General features: G+C 39.6%; 1 protein-coding gene across 1 annotated transcript in view; it reads left to right on the top strand.

The window, feature by feature from the left end:
• Nucleotides 1–16730, top strand: part of RERE (arginine-glutamic acid dipeptide repeats) — a 257951-nt gene that overhangs the window by 86811 nt on the left and 154410 nt on the right. The window contains exons 4-6 of the mRNA XM_065873056.1: nt 1959–2064; nt 3528–3624; nt 14942–15046. Of these exons, the coding sequence (XP_065729128.1) occupies nt 1959–2064; nt 3528–3624; nt 14942–15046 (308 nt within the window). The remainder of the gene's footprint in view (nt 1–1958; nt 2065–3527; nt 3625–14941; nt 15047–16730) is intronic.

Below are 16730 nucleotides of genomic sequence, written 5' to 3'. Positions count from 1 at the left end.
TCATCTGGACCAAATGTCAGTAGTTTTTAGGTTGAGAAGCCCTGTATTGGACAGTGTATTTACTTAACCGGGTTTATCCCTGAGTACTGCCAAACAGGCCCTGCCCCTCCCCTGGGGTGTCGCCTTCTTTCCCTGATGAGTGCGCTCAACCTGGTCTGCTCTTTATCATCCTGCCTCAGGAAGATACTGTAGCCCTTTAGCTGCTCTCCCTCGGCCTGGGGTTTTGCACCTCAGTGCCTGTGGCTTTGGTCAGCAGTGCAGATAGAAGACCCCATTTGTCCCAGAGAGTTAAAAAGCCACTAAAGGCCAAACTCCAGCTAGGATTCAGGTTCCCCTCACCATCACGCAGAATGTTTTCCTGCGCTGCATGCAGATGGACCACTTGCATGTGTCTTATATATGTCTTGAACTTTCTCTATCTTTGTGTATTTCTCAGGTCTCCTCCTTTGCCTAGAAAAAATTTCATTGTAATATTTCCCATTTTTTCCCAGGTCAGATGTTCCTTCCTCTATAATCCCTTGCCGGAAGTAATTGCTCTGTCTGTAAACTCCTACACTATATATAAAGTGTATTCTTTTTATGCAGCGTACTGATTTGTCCTCTTTTTCCCACCCTCAGCATAAGCAGTGTAGAATATAAAAGTGAAAAATTGATAAAAACTAAAGAGTACCTATTTTGTAGGATTATTCTTTGTATGCAGTCTCTTTTATTCAAACCAGTAATGATGCCCTATATTTGACAGTTAATTGCAAAAGTAAGAATCTCAGTGTGTATGGAATTCACTTTGGAATAGCGCTTCTTCACGTTTGAGTTCAGTCAAGACCTTTGGCAGTTGCTTTCTTTCTGGTTCTTTGAATGGCTTACATATTTTAGCAAAAATATTTTTGAGCCTTCCTGGTCTTTTAGTGAAGGCTTTGTGCAGCCTCTCATGTAAGCATCAAGCATCTTACTTCATTAGAGAAGGCTCCTTTGACATACTTTAGGATTTGGCCATCTCCCGTATGAACATGAGGTGTTTCTGGAATTTTAGCTCTCGTGCATTTCTGACCCACTGACTTGTGATGAGAAGGTAGAAGCTGCTGCTAAGAGGAGTGGTATTTCACTCACCTTGGGGGAAGTCCCTTACGGCCCTCAGCTGGGTCGGAAAGTATTTTCTGAGGCCCCGGGAAGCCTTAGTGCACTGCCACATTGAGATGCTTCATGACCAGGTACACAGAGATGGTCCCCTCAAGCCCTAGCCCCACAGCCTTCAAATGGAAAGGCAGTATTTGATTCTTTATTCTTTGAATGAACTAGGAACAAAATTAACTTTTAGGGATAAGATGGTTAAGTGTCTCACAAACATTTATGGGACCCTGACCATCATAGAACACTATTATTCATATCCATGTCCAAGGTGTTCCCTTCTTGGGAAATTCAGAGATAAATGAGACAGGATCCCTGCTCCATGGACTCATAGTACCTTCCTCACCACCCATAGTTTGCCGTGTTAGTTTGCCATAGAGCATAAGTGGCAGTAAAGTAGCAGGAAAAACTCATTGCCCTTAATGGCCTTGACAGTGTGCTGAAACAGTTTCTAAACATCTGCCAACACCACTGAAGCTTCAGATGGAAGGATGTATTCATGTAGTGTACTGAGTAATTAATGCTAAATAAAAAATATATCGAATGAATTAGTTAATCAAACTGGGGAGATTTATAGATTCAGGTTTGGTTTCCTTTGTTTCCTGAAATAAGCAAGTTTGAGGGATAGAGTCAGAGAGGTGTTGTGGCTGGGATTTTTCAAAAAATGAAAATTGACCTCATAATTGACTAATGTATTTTTGTGGTCCTGGTAGTAATTGTGTGTCTCCTTCTCTGCCTGTCCACCTGTTTCCGGGGCTTTTGATCATGGGTATGGTATGCACCTGTGGGCACCCGAAATCCTGTTCCTAATGCTGTTAGATTTTCCTTTTCAGAGTAAGAGGGACCACCTACTCATGAACGTCAAATGGTACTACCGTCAGTCTGAAGTTCCAGATTCTGTGTATCAGCATTTGGTTCAGGATCGACATAATGAAAATGGTAAATATGTCCTTCTGGTTTGATTCTTACACTTTCTTAGCTTTGGGCAAAGTTCTTTGTAAAAACATTCATTAAATGGAGATAACCACTATGAAAAGTTTTCACTGAAAAAGATTTTTATCAATAGACATTACTGGAATGTTCTTTTTTTTTTTGCTGAGTTCTTTCATTATTTCTGCCTTAAAAGAGAAACAACCTGATCATGTGCTAGTAGCATCTTTCCCTTAAACCAGGAGTAGTGATCTTCTTCGGAAATAAAAGTAGCTTCATCTTTTTACTCCTTTTTCTCACCTAATGCTGAACTAATGACACTGAAAGCCCTATAGAATTGTATTTTGTTTCTTTTTAATGATCTGTATTGTTGAACTTCAGGGTTGTGAACTTCAGTTTTCAAAGCAAAGCTTTCCTGAATATTTTGAAATTTAGCTTGAGTATTGACTTTTAGAACAATAGGAAGGTAGTTCAGAGCATCTTTTAATTTTTTCTTCCTCTGGCATTGTAGTTTCTACCCAATAACTTTATTGACACGTGAGATATGTACATAAAGTGTATATTACGTTTGTTCAGATGTCTAATAGCTTCTTTTTATTGATTTTTTTTTTTTTTGAGGTGCTAGGCCTCATTCTAGCTGATTCACATTTGTTACCCATTAATTATATGAGTTCGGGGTTGTCACTCCCCACTTCCAGAACAGGAAATCGAGGCTTAGAGATGCTAAAGGAGTTGCCAAGGCTATTTGTCTTCTGAGTGGAGACCCCGGGGCAGTGATCCAGCTCTCTCTGGCCCGGATGACTGTGCTTGTCTCACTCCTTCACACTGCCTTTGGTGACAGGTTTTGAGTCAACAAACCAGTAGTCATAAACAGTTTTCTTTCTTTCTTTCTTTTTCTTTTAATTAATAAAGTTCACAGTAGAAGTCAGGCCTATGAATGCAGTAATGTGAAAACAGTTTTGAAGAATAATGTTTTTTTATATTTTACCAGTATTTTCTTTTTTTGAAACTATTAAATTTCTGTTAAAACAGGTAAATGATGGTTCTTTATTAAAAATAACTTGGTTATTCTTTTCAACTTGAAACAGTGTGATTTCACTCCATCCTGGAATATTTAGCAATAAAATACCAGATGCACAGGATCACTGAAAATTTTAGTAGTTTACAAGTTGCTAAAATGTGATACTTGTTTTCTTTTTCCTTCTTTTTTCATTTTCTGCTTAATACATTTCAGCAAACTGTGGGGACTTAATAAAGGGCAGAAACACATCCCACAGGACACTTGCTCCTGTTATTCCTGCTGTATGTTATTCCTCTTCTCTGTTTTGCTGACAGGCCTGGTTATTTATTGTGCCTTTTATAGTGGGAAGTGATCCTGAAAGAAAAATTTTGTGAAATTTTCCTAATCCTTTCTGGAAACTCAATTATAATATCCTCCTAATTAACTTTTTTTTTGTGTGTGTGTGTGACAGACTCTGGAAGAGAACTTGTCATAACAGACCCAGTTATCAAGAACCGAGAGCTCTTCATTTCTGATTACGTTGACACTTACCACGCTGCTGCCCTTAGGTAAGCGCCAGAGATGTGTGGTCCTTCTGTGAAGGAGAAGTCATAGGCCACTGTAGGTAGAGAGTCTAAGCTGCCTAGATCTCATCTGATAATCGTAATATCAATCACACTACCCCTGTGGTCTCAGCAAACTGACACTCTGGTGTTAATTTTGTGGATTGTTGGGGTGTCAGAGGTTGCCTCTGTCTTCACTAACCTGTGTGAGAGGGAAAAACCACTTTTTTCTTTTTCTTTCTTCTTTCTTTTAAAACCTCTCTAGAGTTTTGTATTTTAATTTTAATTTTCCTTGAAAATTCTTTGCTACAGTATTTAGGGTGGGGTGTTATACAGATTATTTCCTGAAGATTCAGTCACTGCCAGGATAGATTTTAAAAAATGGATGAAACAAATATGGCAGCATGTAATTGTAGGAGAATCTAGGCAAAGTTTATAGGAATTTTCATTGCCCTCTATACTTTTAAATTTCTGTGTGTATGAAGAGTTTACTACTAAAAAGCCTGGGAGTAGGGAAAACATACAGAAGATTTTATTCTTAGGTAACATTGCTGCTAGCCTTAATGTCTTAGGTAATAATGCCAAAAAGTGACCGTGAGCCTCTGCTTCACACCCTCTGGTAGTTTCTGTCCCTTTCAAGAAAAAGATACCTATTTACTGTGGTATATTGTGTTCATGAGGGGAAGAATTGGGGCTTCTTAGGTGGTAAAGGAAGTAAGGACAAGTGATTTTATTATACCTTTTTCCCCACTGAAGATAACAAAATGGTGAAAGAACCACTTTCTCTGTTAAAGAACATGGTTTAAAAAAAAGTCATAGGGGGACTTCCCTGGTGGCGCAGTGGTTAAGAATCCGCCTGCCAATGCAGGGGACACTGGTTCGATACCTGGTCCCGGAGGATCCCACATGCCATGCAGCAACTGAGCCCGTGCACGCACCACAACTACTGAGCCTGCTCTCTAGAACCCGCGAGCCACAGCTACTGAGCCCCTGTGCCACAACTTCTGAAGCCTGCATGCCTTAGAACCCTGCTTCGCAACAAGAGAAGCCACCACAGTGAGAAGCCCGTGCACTGCAAGGAAGAGTAGCCCCCGCTCGCCGCAACTAGAGGAAGTCTATGTGCAGCAACGTAGACCCAACGCAGCGGGGGTGGGGGGGGGAGTCATAGGGATTTACTGGCTTTTAGCTTAACTACAATGAGATACAATAATTTCTCTATTACACTGCTCAGATGGTATTCAGTAAAACCATCTGGAGTCTCTTGTGCAAAGCTACATTGCTAAAGCCAGTTATTTGAAGGCAAATTAGTGGCAACTTTTAATATAGGGCAGGTTTTGGCAAACTTTTTAGGCCAGATAATTTTTCATGGTCTCTGTTGCAACTATTCAGCTCAGCCATTGTAGTACAAAAGCCACGAGCAACATGTAAATAAATGAGGTGGCAGTGTGCCAATGGAACTTTACTTGAGGACACTGAAATTTGAATTTCATGTAATTTCCACACGTCAGGAGATATGACTCTTCTTTTGATTTATTTTTTAGCCATTTAAAAATGGAAAGACCATTCTTAGTTGTCAGGCTGTGCAAGAGCAGGTGGCGGGCCAGATTTGGCTTGTTGCAGACTGCAGTCCGCCAGGCCCCGCTGTGAGGGAGGGCGCGTATGTGGTTAGATTTGGCTTCCTACCGGACTTCAGATACATTTAGAGAATTCCTGTAGTGTTCTATAAACTTCTAACAAAATTCCCCCAAGCTTTTCATGTCTTCTTGGCGGTGGCTTTCCAGTCTTAAACTTGCATGCTCAACAAAGCAAGTTAATGGCAGGTTGGATAGATTGATGGAACCATTAAGTTGTTAGCTAAGACAATTGACTTGGTCCTGGGATTATTTCTTATCCGCTTTGCGTGCTCCCCCGCCCCCCATCTTATTTGATTGATTGAGGCGAATGATTTTTAAGCAACTTAGAGTTGAAGTTAAGTAAATATGTGAGACACGTAACTCTGGTCATCAACAGATTTTGATATATTTGCTTAGAGTGAAGGTATTTGAATATTGATCAGAGACTGTTTCATCAGTTTGTAGAGTCATTTTATACTATAGCATTTTTAGAATGGGTTGTCCCAGGTAATTCTAGCTGGACCCGGATGAATTTACTTTCGCTAGGTTTACAGTCAGGTGTCTTCTGTAACTGTACAGGTCACTGTCTCTTCACTGACCACCAAAGCGCTGGAGTGCTAAAGTGGTGATCTTCCTTTCCTGTGTATGTGACCAGAACCCTTATTGATTAGTTTTTTTCTCCTGTGGTATTTTCTTTAAAGTGGTCATACAGTGATTTTATAAAGCTGTCTTCTTAAATTTGACTTTGTCAGCTTCAAATAGAGCATCTCTTGTCTGACTTGACAGTTGGGTTTTTTTCAAAGACACCAGATGAATGTGACCACATGGTTACTGGTGGTCTGGCCTAGTAGCTGCTCAGTAATCCTTATGGGTGTGTTGACGTTTGCTTGCATCTGGGGCTCATCTGGGGGGTTCTTGCTGTTGCTTAGTAATCTCGCCTGGTTCTCAGAGTGCTCACTGTAAGATCATCTCTGATAAAAGCAGAATTGAGTAGCCGTGCCCCCCGGAATCTCTATTTATTCCTTTCCTCTTCACTAAAGCAAGATTACTGTAATTTTAAAGTATGGGGGTGGGGGTTAGGCTTTCATTTTTCTTCCCACTTTTTCCTTCACCATTTATCCAAGAAAGGATTTTTTTCTTTCTCCACAGATATAAAGTCGTACTGCCAAAAATAAGTTCAGGTTTGAAAGAGGACAAATAAAATAGGCCGTAGGCACATGAAAGAGGATCAAATGAATGTACTGAAAAAAACATGGAGGACAAAAAAGAAAGAAGAAGACAGTGTTAGTGCTTAGCACCATTCTTCTCAGAGATCAAAGTGCGCAGTGGTGTGGATTCTTTCGGCTCACAGCACTCCGAGGGGCTCTTGCCATTCCATTCACTCAGGAGGAGACCCGTGTATAACTTTCTCTTTCAAGCCGGTTGGGCTAGGGTTGGGCTATAAAGGAAGAGAGAGCTTTGTCCTTTAGCCATCATGAATCAAAAGGAAAACAGAACTCCTCGGCAGCCTCTCTGTGTAAATTGAGATTGTAGCATTTCCCTACCCAAACCAAAGTTATTCCGAGAAGAGGTGGTGGGATCTTCACGGTTGTGGATGTCTGTGTTGAGGGTCCAGCATTACTGCTCTGCTGCTGTTTTTGAATTCTTGCTTTGGCTGCCCCTCATTCCTGCCTTTCAAGCTAAGCTTCTACAACTGTTTATTTTCTTTTCTTCGTTACGTTTATCAGTAACCATATAGTAATACTGTGTTAGTATCTTGAGTGGAGTATTTTTGAGTTGTCCTTGTTCCCAGGTTAAGTATTTTTGGCTGATGCTGGTATAAAAGAAAAGGCTCCAGATTGAAATTGGAAGACTTCAGTTTGAATCCTGGCTTTGCCACATAGTTTTGTGACCAAGGTCAAGTTTGTTAACCTTTGTGCCACCTTTTTAACAAATTTATTTAAAGTCACATGATTAAGTGACAGAACCCAGAACTGGTTTTATATCCAGTAAGGTACAGAGCATGAAAAAGCCTCTTGCAGAGAGAGTATCGCACACCCAGTAGTATGAGTAGTGCTCATGAGTCTGAATTGGTTTCTTAAAAGCATAAAAGGAAAAAAAGGAAAAGTGAAATTAAATATAATTCTGTATTAAGTTATTGGTGGTACAGTGACTTAGCATCCATTTATTTTACTTCTCTGTGGCCTCTAGGATGGATTGTCTGGATACTCAGAGCACTTTAGGCATGGGGAGGGGGTGTTCAGCTCAGGGAGCCATTTGTAGATGCTCTGAGAATGGGCACATTAGTTTGTAGCTTGCCGTTTGTTTGCTGTGATAGTACTTTTACCCTAGGGATAATACTTCATTGATGATCGAAGGGTCAAGAGCGATTGCTTTGTGATTGGACTCTGAACATGTGGCCTGGACAACACTTTTGGGCTTATGGTGCAGCTGTAACAGTGAGTTCTCAAGCATTGACTGTGCAGGGCAGACAGGAGATCCTAACGCTTCCGTCGGCCTGAGGGCTACTTTCCAGCCTTCTGATTATCTGCTTCCTATTGGGAAAAAAAATATGCAAGGTAGGTTACAAGGTATCATTTCACCTAGGAATTCATATTAATAGGAGTACGTTCTAGAGTGAATTTACCAGAAGCCCAGGGCCAAGAAATCCTAAACTAGGTCTTTAGGGCTTCTAATTGCCCTTTTCCCATCCCAAATCAATTTATCTCCTTCCTTTGCTACGGGCAGCTAGCGTCACATATGTGTAGTGATTGAAACAGGTTAATTACGTCTTGGTACAATTCCCCAACCATTCCTCAGAACTTAACAAAGTTCCTTTAGTTTCTGCAAGTTCCCTAAGGGGTTTCGTGAAGTCTCAGAGCTCTTAGTTTTGCAACTTAAGATTCATTTCCTGGCTTTAGTCTACAGTTCTTTTTATATGTGAAATAACTCTGGCCTACGGCATTTTTATTGTTTTGTCTATACATGCTTAGTACTTCATTAGACACCATAACTTGTCAGTCCCTTATTTCTTCATTCATTCATCATTTAACACATTATTGAGCTGCTCATCCTAGGGGAAGGGCCGTGTAGGTGCTGGGAACACCTAACTGAGGAACACGCTCTCTCTGCCCTTGAATACGTCATAGTCTTTTAAAAATTCTTTTGTTCGGAGCTACTTTTGGGCACATAGAAAAGTTGTAGGTACTGAGTTTCCATGTATCCATCTCCCAGTCTTCGTTTGTGTGAGCATCTTATGTAACTTCGGTACAGTTGTCAGGAACAAGAAATAGCATTAGAACAGTACCATTGAACTGAAGACCCTATTTGACTTTCATGGATACCTTACTTGGTTACCGCTGCTGGAAGCAAAAGACCATAGCCTGGGTGACTTATAAACAACAGAAGTTTCTTTCTCAGAGTTCTGGAGGCTAGAAGTCCGAGATCAGGGTGCCAGAGTTCTGGTGAGGGCCCCCTTCTGGTGTGCAGACCAGTGGCTTCTCCCTGTGTCCTCACGTGGCCCAGAGCAGAACCACGAGATTCATTGTACCCCTCCCCTTTTCTTTACTGGTAACTTCTTTCTTCAACAGTGAAAAACTCAGTTCTTATTGTTTAAAATATATATATATATATATATATATATATATTTTTTTTTTTTTTTTTTTTTTTTTTTTTTTTGCGGTACGCGGGCCTCTCGCTGTTGTGGCCTCTCCCGTTGCAGAGCGCAGGCTCAGTGGCCGTGGCTCGCGGGCCCAGCCGCTCTGCGGCATGTGGGATCCTCCCGGACCGGGGCACGAACCCGTGTCCCCTGCATCGGCAGGCGGACTCTCAACCACTGCGCTACCAGGGACACCCTAAAATATATTTTCATTTGCTTATTTTTATCCAATTCTACGGTACACATGACTTAGTTTCAGAATTTGTAACCCATGTGCCTGTGAGAAGCACGTTTACTGACTACATTTTTGGCTTATGTATAGTATATAGGCAAGAGCCTGTTTCCTAAAGTTGCTCAGGTCAGTTCTGTTTTTCGTAGCTCCTTAGGTGTGGTTGTGTTATTCATTTGTAATATAGCTGGGTTCATTTTTTAGACTTTGCATTCTATTTTTGGTTCCTCTTGGTTGATTTGGACTGTGTTTATTTTCTGGGTAAGGAAGGGTTTGTGAACTATTGCTGTGGTTCACAGGGTCAGAGCTATAAGAAGATACAGTCTTCAGCCCCCCTACCTGCTATAGATGACTGATGCTTTCACTTCTTAATTTATCCTTCTTGCATTTTCTTTTCACAAATGCGCAAATACATGTCTATTTTCTTATAACTTCTTCTTTCTTATGTGAGGGGTAGCATACTATAGATAGTCTTTTGTGCTTTGCTTTTTTTCACTTAGCGGTATGTTCTGGAAATTGCTCCTCAGAGCTCATTCTCCTTCATAGCTGTGTAGTACTCTGTTTTGTGGGTGTACTGTGGTTTCTTCATCTGCTGTCTTGTGTATATGCATGTAGGTTGTCAGTGAGTTAGAGCATATTTTTGTCTATATTTTTGTGAATTGTCTGTTCATGTCTTTTCTGTTGGGTTGTTGTCTTTTTGTCTCTCACTTTTTAAAAGTTCTTAATATGCCTGTTGCAAGTATTCCCTCAGGACTTTGAGTCATAGTTAGAAAGCCTTGCCCAACACCACTTTATAAAGATAAATTCTACCCAGCTGCCCCAGTACCATTTACTGTCTTTACCTCAGTGGTTTGAGATGCCACCTTTGTCATGTATTATTTTCCATATGTATTCTGGACTTGATATTCTATTTCCTATTGTCTAGATATGTGCTAGCACTACACTCTTAATTATAGAGGCTTTATAGTATGTTTTAATGTCTGATAGGGCTAGCTCCCCCCCTTTTGAGTTGCTTGATTTTTTCACATGAATATTAGTAGAACTTGTTTTATTCCATAAAATAGCTAGCTGGTGTTTGTATTAGGATTGCCTTGAATTTATAGATCAAGTTTGGAGAAATGCTATGTTGAGTTTTCCTATCCAAGAATAGGGGGTGTTTTCCCATTTCTTTGTATGTACTTTTATGTCTTTGAGGAGTGTTTAAGAATTTTCCTCAAACATTTAAGAAAATTAAATTTAAAAAGTGGAGAGGCAGAGAGGCTTCAGTGGAAGTAATGTTGTATATTGTTATACTTAGAGCAGTCGCTAGAAAACTATGGAGTGATAACACTCGGAACACTATAAATAAATCAAGATGAAATCCTAAAAAAATGTTCAGATAACCCACAGGAGGGCGAGAGAAACAAGAACTAGAAATAGAAAAGAAACTTAAAAAAGAAAAGATACTATGCCTGTCATTAATCAAATGGCTTACAATAGACACGATGCTGACCTGTCTCAAAATCTTTTTTCCCCTTATTTCCGGGTAAAAGTGACAGTAATAGCTGTAAACAAACAAGCTACTGTAAGCAGTCTTTGTGAGCTTGTGTTCCTCTTCACGAGTTTCTTTGAGGTTCGCATATGTCTCGGGGTGTATGAAGACTCGCTCAATTATGGGTACAATTTAAGGGAATGAATTTCTGGGCCACAGTTTTCCATTTGTATTTCTCTGCTTGCCTGAGGAGGTTCTCTCCTCTTTTTCATCCCCTTCAGATGGCCTTCTCGCACCAGGCACAGGACTCTCTAGATGGTGCGGTGTCCAGGGCGTAACTGGGGGCGTCACAACAAAGCACTACTTGAACAAGTCTTTTCCAGGAAGCCCTTGTTACTGCTGAATAAAAGGACCCTAAGACATGGTGCTTCCCTGTCTTTAGTCTTATTTCTGGTAACAGTGAAGATATGGGGAATGCAGAACCGGAGGAAGCTGGGAAAGCAGCTTGTTTCAGCAAGGTGGACATGATGGCAGTTTTCTCTTAACAGTCTCTCTGCCTCCATTTCACAAACACTGTCAAATAATATACTGTTTTGAGCAAGAGCATGGTGAAAAGAGAGCCTTGGAGAAAGACGCTGAGTGCTTAAAATGGTACACATGTACACACTTCTACTTCAGCAAGAGGTGATATGAAAAATATTTCAGAACAGATGGCAGCCAGTCAGAACCAGCCACGGTCAGCCTCCCGGCCCCTGTCAACCCCTGTCTTCCACTCTGCTTTGCTACTGCGGGCTCCTTACCCGGCAGGGACAGACACTTCCAAGAACCACAGCTACATGCTAGTGACTGGTGTTTTATTTTCTCCCAATGCTTTTTTTTTTTTTTTTTTTTTAATATACAGAAAAATTCAGATTTTAAGTTTACATTTCCATAAATTTTGGCAAATTTGTTTGACACTAAACAAGGCATGGGATATTCTCATCATCCCAGAAAGTTCCCTTCAGCTCCTGTTCTCTCTAAACTTCCCACCCAGAAACAACCACTATTCTGATTTCTCCTACCATAAATTCCTTTTTGCTGTTCTAGAACTTCATGTAAATGGAATCATACAGTATGTAGTTTTTTTGTGTCTGGCTTCTTTTACTCAACATTTAATTTTTGAGATTTTTCTTGATGGGTTATGTATCAGTAGCTCTTTTCTATATGTTGTTGTGTAGTAATCTCATTGTAAATTATACAATACTTTGTTTACCCGTTTCTTTGTTGATGGACATTTGGTTTGTATTTAGGCTAGTATGAATAAAGCAGTCATGAACAACAATAGAAGCACAGTGAAGGAAATAATAATGATAAAAGCAGAAATTAATGAGGAAAAACATTAGATCTAATTAATCAAATGCTTTAAGAAATTCTAGTATTTTATTCAAAAATACCTTATGGCCAACTGGGATTTATTCCAGGCATGCAAGGTAGGTTTACTATTCAAGACTCTGTTAACATCTAATAGCATGTTAATAAGTCTAAGGAAGAAACCTGTCTCCAAAGCGATGATTATGATACGGTTATTCTAAAGCCATTTAATGGGAACACCTGGGAGGCTTTTCCACTAAGGTCAGGAACAAGGTGAGGATGTCCTTTATTTCCACTACTTTCCACATTTTCATTGTATTAGAGGTGCAACTTAGAGGCTTAAGAAAGGGTAAAGAAAAAGTGAAACTAGGTGTATTTGCAAATAAAGTTAGCATATTGGGAAGACCTCGGAGAATCAGTGATTAAGCTCTATCAAATGCTAAAAAATTTTGTTGAGTAGCAGGATATAAAATTAACATACAAAGATCAATACCCTTCATATAATCAAGTAGAGGACACAGTGGTAGATAAAACCCCGTTTATTACAGCTTCATAGTAGTTTATCATATGGTAGCCTTCTCTTCCTACTGTTTGGATTTTCCCTAAGCCAGTTGTGTTGCCCTTCCCTGGGAACATTTTGGCAGTGCTTTTGATGGTCACAATGATGTGTGTGGGTGCTATGCGGTAGAGGCCAGGGATGCTGCTAACTACAGGATAGCTGCCAACAGCAAAGGATTGATGTCTAAAATGCCAGTAGTGCTGCGACTGGGAAACCTTGTCTTAAACATAACTGATTTCCAATGCTTGTGTTTAGAATTGTGGGTTAGAGGAGTTTCTATATGTTTAATTAATTAATTATTCAAGTTTAAGGATAAACTTAAATTTGAGTAATAACCAAGAATAATAAAGGAAGAATTGCTTTCCTTTAGTAATGGACAATGATGAAGTAATTGATTTTGCACAGCGTGGAGCAGTATACAACGTTTCATAGACTTTTCATTTGATCTTCGTAATATTTTTATGAGATAGGTATAAGAGATGTACTTATCTCTGGTTAACTGATAAAGGGACTTACTTATTTCTTCTAGGCTTCAGGGATGAATCATTTCTGATAGATGGGTGATTAGTTGCAGAGCGAGTGCATTGTTCATCTAAAAAGTTGTCTTACCTGCCTATCCTTTTCCAGGAGCTCATTTTAGTTCCAGTTAAATACTAGAAGGATAGGTCCTGGGCCTAGAGAGTTGATACCTAGTCCATTTTTTCCTTTAATTGTATCGTGTCACCTACAAATCAGTGCTTCCGATAGAACTTGCCACGATGATGGAACTGTTATATAAATCTGTGCTGTTTGAGATGGTAGCCACTGGCTACATGTGGCTATTTAAATATACATTAATTGAGATTAAATAAAATTTAAAATTCATTTCACTTATACCAGCCATATTTTAAGTGCTCAATAACCCTACATTATCTTCTAATCAGTAGTATCCAAAGGAACTTTAAGAAATCAGTAGTATTTTTGTTTAATTTTTAAAATGGAGATTGTCTCGGCTCATCTTATCTTCTGCCCAGTACTGAGGCTTTGGTCACAGATTACTTAAGCCCTGTGGGAAAGGAGGATTTTTAATTGCTTTTTAATTTGTTAGGAAGTGAATGAATGTCCATCCCCATGTTGATATCCCTCAGTTTCTTTCACTAACACCTTGGCGATTAGCACATGTGTGTGTTGTTGACGTGCCAACTCATGGAGTCCTTCTGGGAATGGAATGCCTGCTCACGCAGTGGGAGGTCACATCCCTGGAAGCATCTTGCAGGTTCTGTTGATGTGCCTTCGATCCTCCAATTCCATCTACTCTAATCATAGCCTTTGGCTTCCAGTTGATGTTAAAGTTGCTTCCTGTAACTGCTGAGGGAGTTGAAATTCTGAAAACCTCCCTGCCTCCTTTGGAACCCTGGAATTTCTCTCAGCACTCCTGTATGTATGTAGGTGTGTGTAGTGGGATGGTGGGTCCTACTGCATGGTATAATGTAAATGACATTTATATTTGGTGCGTGGAAATGCTGCTTAAGGAGCTGTGTAGTATTGTAGAGTTTTCAGCTATATTGTGGTTTAACTTTTGTTAGTAGATGAACCTGGAAACCTTAACTGCTCTAGTATTTCCATGGGAAAGCGTTTTCCAACTTAGTCAGTTAATGTTACCTGAAAATTTGGGAAGTGTGTGTTAGAACCCATCTATATATTTAAAATTAAAATTTCTCGGGCTTCCCTGGTGGCGCAGTGGTTGAGAGTCCGCCTGCCAATGTAGGGGACACGGGTTCGTGTCCCGGTCTGGGAAGATCCCACATGCCGCGGAGCGGCTGGGCCCGTGATCCATGGCCGCTGAGCCCGCGCGTCCGGAGCCTGTGCCTGTGCTCCGCAACGGGAGAGGCCACAACAGTGAGAGGCCCGCATACCGCAAAAAAAAAAAAAATAAAAAAAAATAAAATTTCTCTAGGTTTTAATTTCCAAGACAGTTTATTTCTTCCACACTCAGAAGAAAAATATTTAACAGTTACACATTCTCCTTTTCGTAAGGTAGCAGGAAGAAAAGGCCCATTTTGCTTTGATGATTTACAGAGACTTTAGATGTATTTTTTTTTTTGTAAAGTAATGTAACTGTGGTTTAAATTTTTGCCCATCATTTCTAGTTTAATATCCTTTCATCACAATCCTGCCCTCAATTTGTCTTTGTGGTTTAGTTAATTTTATTCTAAGACTAAAAGGCTGAGACAAAAGCAGTTAAGTTGTAGGTTAAAGCAGTCATGAAACAAAAAAAATATAATATTGGACATTTTCTTATTTTGGCGGGGGGGAACTCCTGTTTTTCTGAACAGATAATTAAACAGTTTGTAGCCATATTCTACATGTTCTTAGAATACCATGGATTTAGTTACATCTTCCCCCACCTCTGCTTTTCTAGTAGTATTATGGTTTGCAAAGCTGTTGAGGACATTACTAACATTTTTTGTTCATTTATTTTCAGAGGGAAGTGCAACATCTCCCATTTTTCTGACATATTTGCTGCTAGAGAGTTTAAAGCCCGAGTGGATTCATTTTTCTACATATTAGGCTACAACCCTGAGACGAGGTAAGTGAGTCACTGGGTCCCACTCCGTGAGAACTTTGGCTTTTTTCACGTGCGTGGGTATGTCTGTGTATATTTCTGGGCATATACTGATAAGATGAAAAAAAAGACACAAAGTCCTGTAAGTAAACCTCTTTGGGAGGAGTTGTACTTAATGTCTTTGGTGTCTTTAGCAGCTTATTGTTTGCTTTTTTGTTGTTGTTGTTAAGAAAAGGAGAAGTAAGACAATTTGGGTTTGGAGAGGGCAAGATAAAGACAGATGTTTAGTTGGTGTGTGTTTTGAACTTATTATGAATTGTACCCTCATGCCCATTCAGTCAAGCCTTCCATACCTTATTGAAAACACCTAGGACATTATGGAAAGTTTGTTGATTAGTAATTTGTTCACTTAATAAAACCCCAGGAACACTCACTGAAATATCTCTAGTAAGACTGCTGGTATGAGATGGACACATCCAGTTCTCAACTGTCTTGGTAAGATCTATATCACAGGTAGAATTATTTTGTAAATGAAAAGCAATAGAGTCAAAATAATTTAACAGAAAGAATTCTTTGTTTATGTCTCTGATAGGCTGTAGTTTTAACTCAGCCCATGGAAGAACTTCTGTAAGAGTATATGTGTTCATATTTATCTTGTATCAATCATGTGACTGTGTTTTATTAAGGATTTGAAAAAACAGAGAAGGTTATTAGGCGATCAGGTAGTCTGTGCACAGGACACTCAGGACATAATCTAAAACTATAAGGACTGAGAAAGAAATAAAAGATGCTTGGCTCAGGGAGGTTAGTAGAAAGAAGTACATTAAGTATAATTGCCAGATGGGTACCGCTTGAGTGAAAACCTCTACATGGAGGATGCTGAGAAATTATTTCTAAAATTTAGAATGTTGCTGTTCAGACCGTCAAACTAGGGTCAATAAAAGGCAACGTATTCTTTGTTGTGGTTGTAAGAGGCTGCATAAAGCTCTATTGGGACATATACATGTGTCTCTCTCCATATATATACTAGACAACAACTATGCTCACCTTTTTTGCTTACCTTTCTTTTCTTTAAAGAACAGTGACTTTGAGTTTTTGTTTTCATTTTCAAAAGTATGCCCTATTCCAATGGCAAAGAAGCTGATCAATGGTAATATTTCAAAAGCATCTTATATTGTGAAATGTTTATATTACATATGCATTTATTAACTGCCTGGACATGTCTTCCTGTTGCCCAAGTGAAGTGTTGGACACTCAGAGTTGGATTTCTGTCTGGATACACAGTAGTCTGTTATTTCAGTGATGCCATATTTATTTAACTATTTGATAGATGGCTGTCATATTGCACAAGTTAGATTGTTTCAGGGAATTGACCAAATAGCTTTTGAGTTTTAAGTGTTTAGCTCTTGGGTTCATAATAGCCAAGCAGGTTTACTTTTCACTAGTTTTGGTTATACACCTGTTTTTGCTGAATGTTCATTTAAAGTGATATGTAGCTTACCTGTGTAAGCTGGAGACTCACACAGGTTCTTGTCTCATTTTTTATTGTATGTTACTGGTAGTCATTCAGAGTGATACTTCCCATCAGTTTTGTTTTAAACTGTTGGTTAGGCATGCGATAGAGGAATATATTATTATTTATCTCACCCGAAAAAGCAACACAGAGACATGCCTGTAGCAGCGTGTTTACAGGGTCTGCATCCTGAAG

Source organism: Phocoena phocoena, chromosome 1 (genome assembly GCF_963924675.1).
Source record: "Phocoena phocoena chromosome 1, mPhoPho1.1, whole genome shotgun sequence".
Lineage (NCBI taxonomy): Eukaryota > Metazoa > Chordata > Mammalia > Artiodactyla > Phocoenidae > Phocoena > Phocoena phocoena.
The sequence above is the reverse complement of the archived record's forward strand: the minus strand, read 5'-3'. Positions and strand labels throughout refer to the sequence as shown.